This window comes from Gopherus evgoodei, chromosome 6 (genome assembly GCF_007399415.2).
Source record: "Gopherus evgoodei ecotype Sinaloan lineage chromosome 6, rGopEvg1_v1.p, whole genome shotgun sequence".
In the NCBI taxonomy this organism is placed as follows: domain Eukaryota; kingdom Metazoa; phylum Chordata; order Testudines; family Testudinidae; genus Gopherus; species Gopherus evgoodei.
Genome location: NC_044327.1, coordinates 637322 through 650284, shown reverse-complemented (window position 1 = coordinate 650284; position 12963 = coordinate 637322). Strand labels below are relative to the sequence as shown.

At 50.7% G+C, this 12963-nt stretch overlaps 1 protein-coding gene, 1 non-coding gene and 1 pseudogene across 2 annotated transcripts; all 3 read right to left on the bottom strand.

Moving 5' to 3' along the window:
* Positions 1 to 4028: 4028 nt before the first annotated feature.
* On the bottom strand, positions 4029 to 4199 carry LOC115654108 (annotated as a pseudogene).
* A 730-nt stretch (positions 4200 to 4929) lies between these two features.
* On the bottom strand, positions 4930 to 6102 carry LOC115653444 (uncharacterized protein T26G10.4-like). The gene is made up of 2 exons (XM_030566789.1): positions 5447 to 6102; positions 4930 to 5386 (listed from the first exon to the last, which is right to left on the bottom strand). The coding sequence occupies exons 1-2, from the start codon at positions 6100 to 6102 to the stop codon at positions 4930 to 4932; spliced, it is 1113 nt and encodes a 370-aa protein (XP_030422649.1).
* A 6042-nt stretch (positions 6103 to 12144) lies between these two features.
* On the bottom strand, positions 12145 to 12338 carry LOC115654106. Its single transcript, XR_004001096.1, has one exon. It is a non-coding gene; the product is annotated as a U2 spliceosomal RNA (small nuclear RNA).
* Positions 12339 to 12963: the final 625 nt, after the last annotated feature.

The following is a 12963-nucleotide window of genomic DNA, read 5'->3' as shown; positions in this document are numbered from 1 at the left end:
GGGAGATGGGCTTTGGGTCAGACTCAGAGCTGGGGGTCAGGCAGGGCTGTCCTTATTATTTTAGTAACCAATGTTTTTACATACCCTTTTGTCCCTTGGTAATTTCACTTTGTACTTTAATTTTTTTTATGTTCGTCCATTTATTCCCAGCAACAGATAAACCTCGTGTCTCATGCATATTTTGCCTTTATATGTGCCTTTATCACCTAAGGATGTTTCTCTGTTAACAGACGGGCATTTCTTGACCTCTGCCCTTCAGCAACATCGGTTTCTGTAAATACAGTTAAAATGCTTGTTAATCCTTTTCTGCCTAATGCAGTATTTTCTTTTTTGTAACACAATACACAACAATGCTAACAACAAGACAAACACCACAAGCCAAAACACAAAACATAAAACACAATCTTTAGTGCGACCGTAGATCCATGGTATTCTGGGTTGCTCTTCAGCTTGTACCAGCTTCTCCTGTTTTTCTAAAAGACAAAAAGAACATGTTTCTACCCCTTCTGGGGTGGCACATTATTGCTTAAAATAGCCCTTCCTTTTACAAATATCCTTGCTGATTGCAAGCAAAACAGAGGAATTACCCCCAGACTTTCTTGTGGTTTTGTTGTATAGGCAGGCCAGGTTTCAATGGCTCCCACCTTTTAAAGGTTTAGGGGAAATTATCCCACTGGTCAGTTATTACATTCATGAGGTGGTGTGCCTCAGTTTTTCTTCTTATACAGCAGACCAAGTTTGTAATGTTTTTTCTGCTGTGCTAAGCTTTAGGTTTATGCACAGGGAATAGCTGAGAAGCATCATTACCATCTGACCTGAAAAGTTTTTTTCCCCAAATCATACACACTCTACATTGTTATAGGGATACTTATTAACACTGAAGTTGTCCCAATGTTTAATATGAACACCAAATCTATTAAAAGTATCGGGTTATACGCAGTGGTGAGCTGGAGCTGGTTCACACTGGTTCGCAGGAACCGGTTGTTAAATTTAGAAGTCCTTTTAGAACCGGTTGTTCCAGTTCTATAAGGGCTTTATGTAACAAACGCTCCGGCACTCCGCCCTGGCCCCAGATCACTTCCCCTTCCTCGCCTGAATGCTCTGCCCCCCTTCTCCTCCCCCTCCCCTGCTTCCCGCAAATCAGATGTTCACAGGAAGCCTGAAACAAGCAGCAGGTGCCGGTAAGCTGGGCCACGGGGGGGAGAGGAGATGTGGCCGGCTTAGCGGCTCCCTCCAGCCTTGTACCCCCGGCAGATTGCCCCCAGCCCCAGCCTGGTCCTGCCCCAGCCAAGTACGCCTGGCTCAGGCCCCGTGGCTATCTGCGGTGCCAATGCTGGGTCTCGGCCCGAGGCTCCAGCCTGGCCCGGCCCCCATGGTGCCGGTGCTGGGGCCTGGTCCCGCGGTTGTGGCTCCCGGCCCAGCCCGGCTCACTCCCCGCAGCGCCGGTGCTGGGTCCTGGCCCCTTGGCTCTGGCCTGGCCCCCGCGGCACCAATGCTGGGTCCCGAACCTGCAGCTCCAGCCCAGCCCAGCCCCCACGGTTCTGGTGCTGGTCCCTGCCCCGCAGTTGCGGCTCCCGGCCTGGTCTGGCTCAGACCCTGCGGTGCCGACGCTTGTGCTGATCCTGGCCGAGCAGCTCCAGGCAGCATGATAAGGGGGCAGAGAGCAGGGAGAGGGTGTAGGAAGAGGGGAGGGGAGTTTGGGGGCATGGGGGGGTGGATAGGGGTGGGGCGGTCAGAAGGCAGGAAACGGGGATTGAATGGTGGCAAGGTTCCTGGGGGGGCATTCAGGAAGGAGCAGGGATTAGAAGGGGTGGCGGGGGGCAGTCAGGGGCAGGGATTCCAGGGGTGGTCAGGGGACAGGGAGAAGGGGTGGTTGGATGGGACAGGGATCCTGGGGGGCAAATAGGAATAATAGGAGTGGTTGGGTGGGGCGGCAGGGGGTAGTCAGGGGACAGGGAAGGGAGGTGGATGGGACAGGGGTCCCGAGGGACGTCAAGTAACGTGGGGGATTGGATGGGGCAGAAGTCCGAGGGAGGTGGCCATGACCCCCTCGTGGGGTGAGGAGGAGGAGGGAACCTGTTGTTAATATTTTTGCAGCACATCACTGGTTATACCAACCCTTTTCTTTAGGCAATTTGTTTTTGGGGCCAGTGTGTTCAATGTTCTCTTGAAATTTTGCAGAGGCTTTTTAATTTATAGGGATAGTTGGGATTATGTTTTCCAATGTGCGTTACTTTGCACTTATCAGCACCGATATTCATGTGCCATTTGGTTGTCCCATCACCCAGTTTTGTGAGATCTCTTTGGTGGCACTTCGCAGTCTGCCTGGGACTTAACTATCTTGAGCAATTTTGTATCATCTGCAAATTTTGCCACCTCACTGTTTACCCCTTTCCCCAGATCATTTATGAATAAGTTGAACAGTACTGCCCCCAGTACAGACACCTGGGGACAAGAGAGGGAAGATCCTCTTCTGACACTGGTAGACCAGGTGCCAGCTCACACCAAGGCCCCCAGGCCTTACTGAAAAGAGACAAACGCATGGCTGGAATCTAGTCTTGCTCACCTGTTTGTTAGTGTTGTTAAAACAGGCCTTAGATTTATAAAAATGTGTTTAGTGTTTAGAGTTTATGACAAGCTCGTGAGTTGCTGCATGTGTTATTCTCACCTATAAGAGCCGTAGCCCATGTTGTAAGGTAATATATAAGCGTTGGCACTAAAGTTGTAAACCCCCTTGCCACCACCCTGCCACCGGTCAGGAGAGAAGCATTACCAAGTGTAAAATGTTAGTTTACCAGAAGAGGCGTCATCTCCTTTCCAACAAGAGAAGGCCCTGACTGAGACATCAGACAAGCCACTGCGGATCATCCATGGACAAAAGACTTGGTTGATTGCTCCCCCTCACACACCCACGAGGAGGCAGAGACCTGCACAAACACTTACCCCCATCAGTTTGAGCTCTGGGGGAATGGAATAAAAATCCCTGTCAGGAAGAAACTGTTGTCCCCACCCCCGATGCTGCTTGGACTTCAGGGAGACGGCACGCCTTCTAAGCATAAGCAAGGGATCCCGGCTGTTTGGCCAGGGTTAGCCCTAAAGGACATACAGAGCTTGCGTGTTACAGCAGCTTCTACTACACCTGGGGGGCAAGATAGAGTCAGGGTGCCCAAGGGGGCTGTCTGTGACTCCATGTTAAGGCTGTTCTAGTGCCTGAGGAGTTCACACTTGATACTTGGTGGGTGAGATCAAAGTGTGGAACACACAACCGTGAGGAACCCCACTGCCTGCCAGCCCCAGGCGCCGGGGGCTCCTGCTCTCTGGGGCTCTGGCTGCACTAGAAAGGTAAGTTTCTAGCTTGCCTGGTTCAGAAAACCAGAAGGGAAAGAAAGAGAACCCACATTACATTGTTTAAAAAAAGAATCCTCACGATTTGTAAGCCACAGTCGTGATTTTGGGGATTTTCCAATAGTGAGGGTGGCAACAATGAGAAGTTAAGGGTTATTATTTAGCATTTAGATTACAGTAGGTCTGGGGGGAAAAAATCAGGATTGGGGCCCCTGTGTGCCGGGTGCAGCATGACACCTAGTGCCTTGTTTCGATCTTACGAACCAAGATACATAGAACGTAGGCCGGGTGGGGAGAAGTCGTGTAACTCAGGAAGTTGTTGATATACACGTAACCTCAAATATTACCAACCACCCCCAAAAAAAACCAAAACCAAAACAACAACCATCTCCCCAACAGACCCAGAGTCTGGAAAGCATTTGTCCCTCATACTGTTGAAAAGACTCACAGCAGAAAGGAGTACAGCTTCTTAAATAATTCTCTAGCAAGACAAAAAAGAACCTCTCACATCTATAGACTCATAAAACACTTCCAAGAAATTTTAACTGTATTGTGTTTATCATAAAGAAACAAGAACGCTAAAGACACCAGATTTTTCTGCTACTTCAAAAAAATCTGCTTGAAAGAAAGATTGTCACAGTTCAACTCTTCTCTGTTTTTCAAACCAGAAGGTTCTCCCCTAAAGGAGATACACCGTTCCTGGAGGCACTGTAATACCAGCTCGATGCATGGGGAAGATAAAGCAAGCTTCTGTTCTAACCCACCCATTTCAAAAATCAAGCTAATACACAGTCCTCACATCAAGGACATATCAGATTTAAAAAATTTATTAAAGCAAATGTTTGAAATGAAGTATACATAGGTTGAGAGGGAAGGTCCTGTATATCTGGGGTCAGGCTTGGGTTATGGGGGGGTTACAGATATTGTTTGCAAGGATGAAAAGATACATACATATCGCATAACTGGCATAGACCCAGATTGGAGTGCAAGAGTTTTTAAAGTGTCAGTGAATAAGTGGGCTCGGGTTCGCCACCCATGGAATGAATAAGGAGTCCAAGTCAGTATCAGTGTGGTGGATAGGTACATGGGTGGGGTGCATCCCTTGGTCCCTTAGGGAAGGAAGTGGGTTATTTCCCTGGTTGGCTGTCTCAATTACTCAGTGTGGTATTGGCGGTGTCCGGTGATGTGCTCGGTATAAATGTCTCTGGACCACCTGATGGTGTTGGACACCATGAGCTGTCTCATGAGCCGGGCATAGCGTCGACCGACCCCACATGCTCTCAGAACCAGCTTGTTGCGGGGGTCCCATGAGCCCAGGGCTCCCACAATCAGGGCGTGTACCTGGACTTCGTAGCCCTGGGCTCTCAGGGTCTCAGCCAGCGAGGCATACTTCGACTCCTTCCATGCTCGGGCCTCGTGGAAGGCAGGGGACCGGTTTTCGAAAGGCACCATGACGTCTACCAGGAGGACCTTCTTCTTTTCTGCATCTGTCACAACGATGTCGGGTCGCAGTCGGCTGTCTGTCCCGGGGATGGCGGAGTCGACAGTGATCTTCCCCAGGGACAGTGGGATGGCTTTCACTAGTCAGTTCTGGATGGCGTTGTGGTGGTGCCGCCAGGCTCCAGAGTGCTGCTTGCATCCACACAGGACGTGCGGCAGGGTCTTGTTCACGTAGCCGCACTTCCTGTAGTGCTTGTCCCAGCTGCCATGGCGGATGGCTCCGTTGAGGGGAACGCTGTTGATTCGGGCCCTGTGGATGAACCGCCAGTCGGTTAACCTGGTGAAGCTGCCCCTGGGGAGGAAGTGGTTACTGGCATCCCACTTGCTGGACACCTCGAACACCTTGCCCTGGTCCGGCTTCCGTTTGAGGTTCTCAGTGTAGTGGTAGTGGATGGCGTCTTTCAGGGACCTTTCTAGCATGGCTCTGGCGGTCAGGGTGACGATGGTGTGGTCCGTGGTCTTTACGCGTGGCACCAGTATTCCCAGCTCCCGGCGTTCCTCACACCACTTCCAGTAGCAGCTGATCCTCTTGCCCAGGTGTCTTGAGGTGTTACGGGCACGGGATCAGAGAGAGGATAGATCTCCTCCTTCTCTCCTGAACTCAGCCTCCAGGGAGCCGCTGAGGTAAGTGGCAACGTCCCGCTCGGAGGGGGCCCTGGTGATGCATTTCCTGACCACACCCCATACAGACTCCTGTGCGATGCTCCTCACTGTTGGGTCCGGGCATGTTAGGAGGTGGAAGGCGTGGGTCATCACTACCATGTCACACAAATCCCCCACCAAAGGTACGTTGGCACCGCCCTGTCTGTGGGAAATGTAGATGATGTCCGTGTACGCCCTCTGGGGAAGGTGGAGCCATTTCTTCACCAGCTGTCTGATGGTGCTGTCGGCCTTTTTCAGGGGCACCTTGGCCATGGCTGATCCCCTCAGGACAAAGGAGATATGGGGGGTCAGGAATGTGTTGAGGGCGTTGATCTTTTGCCAGGGGGCGAGCAAGGAGGAGTCGATTTGGGCCACGTCTCGCAGGATCTCTGCGATGGTGTCTTTGGGGGTCTGCCAGACAGGGACTCCTGTGGGTGTGCCGAAGTGTTGGTATCTCTCTTCCTCTTCAAGGGAGGTCATGGACTCGCCCTGGATAAGGAACCGGGAAGGCCGGACCAGCACCCTGGTGCCACCATCGACGTGGAGGGAGGCGCACTTTTTGGGGTTGAAATGCAGGCCCATCCACTCAGCAGCTTGGCTGGTGATGTCAAGCATTTGCTGGAGGCTTTCCAAGCTGCCGGCGACCAGGGCCAGATCATTCGCGTAGGCCAGAATGTTGATTTTCTTCCCATGCAGGTCGAAGCCGGTCAGGCTGTTGGAGATGGCTCGGTGAGCAGTTCCATGGCCAGGTTGAAAATGATGAGACTGAGGGGGCATCCTTGTTTCATGCCACGGCAGATGAGGATGGCTTCCGTCTCTCTGTCCGTGGCACGGATGGTGGTGGTGCAGTCCTTGTAGAGGTCCCGGAGGATCTGGATGAAAGTAGCCAGCATCCCGAATTCTCCCAGGGTGGCGAAGATGTGGTGGTGGGGTATGGACACGAAGGCATTGGTCAGGTCGAGCCACACTACAACACACTGCCCCTTGGACCTCCTGACCTCCTGGATGGCCATCTGAAGGAGGAAGTTATGCTCATAGCATCCCTTGGAGGACATGAAGTCCTTCTGGACTGAACTGATGGCACCCCCGCAAACTGACCACTCTGTGATCCTTGCCACGAGGCAGATAGTGTACAGCTTGTAGATGGTGGAGCAGAGGTAGATGGGCCTCCACTTGCCAGGGTCGTCTCAGTCCCCTTTTTTGTGAATGAGGACTGTCATGGACTTTTTCCAGGAGCGAGGAACGCGATGGAACTGCTTGCATTTGGTGAAGATGGCAGCAAGCACCAAGCAGCCAGGGTCTTGCTTCCTCAGCAGGTGGTAGCAGATGCCATCTTTTCCAGGGGCACCGCTTTTGGTCCTCGTCAGTCTCTCCTGCACCTCCTGGGAGGAGAAATCTTGCTCTAGATCTTCAGTGAGGTCGATCCGGGGTAGCAGGGGAAGGCACTCCGGACATCGCAAGTTGGTCTGGGCCTCGTTGTCGAACACGTCCTTGAAGTAGGAGTGGAGTCTCTCAGGCTGGATGGCACAGTATGAGGAGGTCCTGTCGAGGATCTCCCTCATGGCTTTCGGCCGGTTCATCCTGTATAATTTCTGTATATGGGATGCAGCCGCCAGATCGTAGTGGTGGCCGACATGCCTTCTCCTGCCTTCTCTGGCGGTGTTGTTACGACCTGGTGCAGGGAATCTGCGCGTGGCCTGTGAGGTCTCCTGGGTTTCCCTCCTTCTGGTAGCAATTTCCGCAGAGAGTTCTGCAGTCAGTCTGTCCATCAGGCTGTTGAAGGTCTCGAAGTCCTCAGCCTTTGCCAGTTCTCCCATCCAGGCAGCTTGCCATGGTGTGGCGACCCTCGCTCGTGGCCATCGTTCCTCCTGCTGCGGTGTCTCCACGGATTCAGGTGCTGGCCTTCTTGTTCCTCGACCTAGGGAGCAGTGTTCAGGTGGGTCCTGAGGCGAGGGTCCTGATGTGGGGGGGGCGCACTCGGTGTCTCAGAGCCAGCTCTGGATCTTCCGGGAGGAAGTGGGGTTCTGGAAGCACCAGTGCTGGGCTTTGTGGGGGCATGGCTCTGTTTGGAAGCACTGAGGATGGTTCGAGATCTTCTGCAGGTGGTATCCGGCTGTATACAGGTGGTATCTGAGTGAGGGGTCCTCGGTGGGGCATGGAATTTTTGGCAATTGGAGGCTCGTTGGGTAACCTTGGAGGGGGTGTGGGGTCTCCCGGGGGCAGAGTCTGGCCATGGGAACTGGGGGCTGCGGGAGGCTCCTACGTCGACTGGGTCTCGCCGTGTGGCCTGGGGTGCAGTGTTAGCTGCTTCTATGGCAGGGCGACATGAGGTTGCCTGTGGGGAAGCCCTGCACCATCTCGTGGTCGTGTCATGCCGGATGTTTTGTATGAGGTTGCTGAGGCGATGGTGAGGTTGTTGACCTGGGAGGTGGCAGCGATCCCCTTCACAGCAGGGTCCAGCGTGGGGATTCTGGAGATGGGGCTGGTCCTTTTGGTGGAATCATTGGTCCTCGAAGTGGGGGTTGTGCTTTCCTTGATTAGTGGTTGGTCCCCCCTTACCTGCCGTGATGGTGGGGATGCTGGTTGGGGTACTGAAGCCGGACTATCAGTGGGGGTCGGGGTTGGAGCTCCGCAGGACATCAGCAGGATTCACCTTCGTGATCGTGAGGGGTCCCTTGCATTTGGTGTGATGGGACTGGCATCTCTTTTGAGCCTCGAAGGGGGCATTGCAGCGGCTACAGCAGAAAACAATCTGTTTGTTGTAGGTCTTGCGAACGTGCTTGCTGAGGGCCCCGAGGGTCTGGACTCTGTGGACGGGGAGGCAGAAGGGGCAGAGGAGGAGGCCTGTAGGGAGTGGGTACTGGAAGTAGATGTGGTCGTCGTCCCCTGCCTCACCCTCTGTAGGGTGGACTCCTGTTGTGCCCGCAGACTCACCAGGTGATTCCTCTGGGTCCGGTGAAGAAGCTTGAGGAGGTGAAGTCACTCCTGGGGCTGTGCTGGACTCACTGGCCACGATGTCTCTTTGCCCGGAAGGACAGCGTGTGGCATTGAGATTCAGGGCTCTGGAGTCCATTCCCCTTTGAGCTGCCCTCCTCCGGACAGGAGGGTGGTAAGAAGTTTCAGAGTCTCGGGTTGAGGAGGTTGTTCCTTCTGGAGCATGCCTTTCTGGAACAGCAGAGCAGCGCTCGGCATCCCGGTCCCAGATCATCTGGGGGGCTCCTCCGGTGGCATCCTTCCTGGCAGGGCAGCGCTCAGCATCACGGTCCTCAGTCCTCTGGGGGGCTCCTCCGGCGGCATCCTTCCCAGTGGAGTGGTGCTCAGCATCCTGGTCCTGGGTCGTTTGGGGGGCTCCTCCGGTGGCATCCTTCCCTGCGGGATAGGGATCAGCCTCTTGGTCCTCGGTCATGTAGGAGGCTCCTCTGGCAGCGCCCTTCCCAGAGGGGCAGCGATCAGCATCCCGGTCCTCGGTTGTCGGGGGGGCTCCTCTGGCAGAGTCCCTACCGGCAGGGTGGTGATCAGCATCCCAGTCCTCGGTTGTTGGGGGGACTCCTATGGTGGCGTCTCTCCTGGCGGGGCGGCGATCAGCATCCCGGTCCTTGGTCATCTGGTGGACTCCTCCAGTGGCATCCTTCCTGGCAAGGCGGCCATCAGCATCCTGGTCCTCAGTCACTGGGGGGGCTCTGCTGGTGGCATCCTTCTCGGCGGGGTGCCCATCAGCAACCTGGTCCTGGATCCTCAGGGGGGCTCCTCCAGTGTCATCCGTCTCAGGAGCAGCAGGGCGGTGTTCAGCATCCTGGACCTGGGAAATAAGCAGGGATCTTCTGGGGTCCTCCTCCTGAGGAGCTGTTCAGACGTTCTTGCTCCTGGATGTGAGGTCCCGAAGAGCTGGCCTTCTGCTGCTCAATCTTCCTGTAGAGATGCCTGCTGGGGTTTTCTTCTGCCAGCTCCTGATATTTTCATCCTTGCTAGGTGGTCTGGGTCTCTGGGCCAGGCTTCCATTGGGTTTTCTGGGATGTGAAACACACAGGAACAGCAGCTGTCGATGAGGGTGTAGCTGAAAGAGAAGAAGAAAGAGAAAGTTCTTTCAAGGTTTCAGCAGTGCAGTACATATGCAAATCAGTTTCAGCAGAAGCATAGATCTGTAGGGCAGCATCAATTTTTTCAAAAACAGCTGCAGGAGATTCCATCTTCAGGACAATGGCTTGCAGATGTCTATTTGAAGAAATTAAACTGATAAGAACAGCTACAGTTTTTAGATAATGTTTTCACATTTTAGCTCATAGAGCCGATGCGCTGCGGTGCGTGCACACCCCCTGCCCCCACCGCTTTCTACCTCACCGTGGCAAGCTCTGAGCCATGCAACAAACACCGTAACTAGGTAACTCCAAGTGAGGCTCACTTCCCTAAAATGACTCCAGTGGAAGAATTCAAAGCAAGAACCCTTGACACACAATTCTGTTAAAAAAATAAAAAAGACAGTTCCCTGTACACTCCTCGTTTGCACAAAACCCACCCACTGTTCTGCTGCCCCAAGCCGCTCGCACACCGGCCCCGGACACTTTTTTTTTTTAATTATTTTCTTTGAGTCAAGCTAGGAATGTGACTCAAAGTGCCACAACCTTCCTCCTCTTCTACTCCTATGAACTATCCCTCATCTGGGCAAAACATTTACAGAGACTGTTTCCTAGGTTAAGACATTGGCATTTTCCCAACAGGAAAGGGATGGAAATTCTCTTTTCTGCAGGGAGATGAGGGAAAGAATGATCCAAACCATGCAATTAATTCTGGAAGATATACTAACGAGAGCGGTTTAAGACCCTACACAGAATAGACTAAGAAAGCAGCTATTTAACTGACCTACAAACAACAACAAATAAAATCTGCAAGAACAGCCTTTAAACTCAGAGGCCTAATAACACTGCTCTACAGCCAAAATGCTTCTGAAATAAATGTAGTCCAACTTTACTAATTCCGGGTCACTGAGAACGAAAATGATGCTTAAAATTGTTGATTGGCTCTAGTTTTCAAGATATGCTATTGGGTCAGTATATATGACCCTTGACTTGAGAATGGCGGAGGATAAGTGCTTTATAAAGGGAAGGGATCTCAATTTAAACCAGAAATGACTAAAATACATCTTTGACTGGATCTATGAATAAATCTATGACTGGGTTTGGACAGTACTTGTTTTTTAGCCAAAACAATGAATGATGCAATCTGAAGCTGGTATTGCGTCATACATGATATGAATTGCATCATGTTATTCCTAGAAGTCATGGATGATGCAATTATAACGAAGCTTACATCACTCTGCTGAATAAATTGCCCTATATCAGCTCTAGAAATCATACAGTGTCGTGCTCTCTTATTTGTCAGTGTTTGATTTTGCAAAGGGACACATTTCTGGTTAGCCAAAGTGAGCAGAGATGCCTCGTACTTGTGTGAACAGTGCAGATAACTTCTGCTATGTTTGTGGTGAAGTGACTTTTGCATCAGAAAAGCGCAGTATAACCACTATGGTTAAGAAAGCCTATCACCTTTATTTTGGCTGCAAAATTGGAGATCAGGACAAAAGGTGGGCCCCACACATATGCTGCAACACTTGTGCAACAAATCTTTGCTAGTGGTTGAACAGGAAAAGGAAATCTATGCCTTTTGCAGTGCCAATGATTTGGAGAGAGCCAATAGATCATACCAGCAATTGTTACTTCTGCATGGTGCCTCCAGTTGGGAAAGGTGTGTCAAAGAAGAAAAAGTGGACTGTGCATTATCCAAACATTCCATCAGCTATATGCCCAGTACCCCACGGAGAAAGACTGCCGGTTCCTGATGCACCAGAATCATTCTCACTTGATTCAGATGAGGAAGAGGAAGAGGATGAAACTTCTGGTCCTGAACCATCAATGTCACAGGACCCACATTTTCTCCCATCCTCCTCCTCTGAAACATACCTCATAACACAAGGTGAACTGAATGACCTTGTCAGGGATTTGGAACTACCCAAGAGTAAGGCAGAGCTGTTGGGCTCCAGACTACAGCAGTGGAATCTCCTGGGAGGCTATCAGGGCAAATGGAGCCCATCAATGCTTGCAGACTATTGCTAGACAGTGACAAGAGATGCTCCATTTAATGAATGCAAGAGACAAGCCAAGAAGCACCGAGTAGACACTGAATAGGACTAAACTATGTACATAATAGTTTTTTGCCTTTTGTTTCATAATAAATTTTATTTATATAACCCTTTTGCTGATTTTTAAAGTGTTACATAAACAGGACAGGAGAAATATTATGAAGTAAAGCAACCATAAACACATGAAAAGACCTAGGTTTACAATTTATGATTAAAACTCTACTATCTACACAATATATATAGACATAAAATGTAAAAACTTAAATATCTTAGAAACAGTAGCCAATCAGTTGTTTTAATTGTCATATTTGAATTCAGCACATCATAATACATAAGAAATATCACATTTTATCTCTGAAGCAGACGACTTCTCAAAAATTGTAGACCAATGTAACTAATAACTGATGAAAGAGTAACTAATAACTGATGAAAGAGTTACAAATGACTTGAAACCATACTCTTAGTACAAACCAAATGGTAACACAGACAACACCACTTTGCTCTTCAACCACGATATTCTCTCCATAGGGAGGTCCAGCGTTCCTGGAGGTTCAGTGCCACAATAACAGGGTGCTGTGTGCAGTGGCTGGAGGAAGCTGCTATTCCATCTCCCTATTCCAAAAAATCAGTTTAATAGCTAGTCCTGAGATAGAGGAAATATCAGTTATTAAAGTGATAAGAACAGATTTAAAACTTTGATTCCAGCGAATGTTAAAATGATCTAAAATACAGGTCAATAAAAACATTTCTAGTCCTCTGCATAGAATGCTTAAATTATCCCCAAATAGCAAGTTTTCATTTAAAAGTCATAAAAGGCACGTCATCCAGAATCTGACACTTGGTGAAATCTAAGTCTAGAACACACAACCGATTTGGGGGTTGTGCCCTGCTTCTCAACAGTCTGCCCTGAGGTTCCCACTCACAGTTACTAGCTACTCCAGACCGCTCAAGCCCCTCACCCTCATGGATCAGTAATTGGTTAGCAGATAGGAAAGAAAGGGTAGGAATCAAAAGTCCATTTTTACAACTGAAAGGGGTAAATAGCAGGCTTCCAAAGTATGAGACAAGACTACAGACATTAGGGCTGGTCAGCTTAGACAAGAGATGATTAAGGAGGGCTAGGATACATCTCAACCAGGCGTCTGACAAAGGGAACCTGGGCTCGACCCACCTCCTCCGGCCACCAAGCCTGCCTGCCTGGTTTGCAGCAGGGGAGCAGCACAACACAAAATTGTTGAGCAGATGCACACACCTTGCAAAGGAGCAGGAGCCAGGATCTCACACAAGTGTCAACGTAGGGGGGAAGGATAGCTCAGTGGCTTGAGCATTGGCTTGCTAAACCCAGA

Bases quoted from the DNA above. Each gene is read 5' to 3' on its own strand.
- LOC115653444 (XM_030566789.1), bottom strand. From the start codon at position 6,102: ATGCTTGACATCACCAGCCAAGCTGCTGAGTGGATGGGCCTGCATTTC. The intron at 5,387-5,446 runs GTTCAGGAGAGA...TAACACCTCAAG, and splicing joins AGCGGCTCCCTGGAGGCTGA to ACACCTGGGCAAGAGGATCA.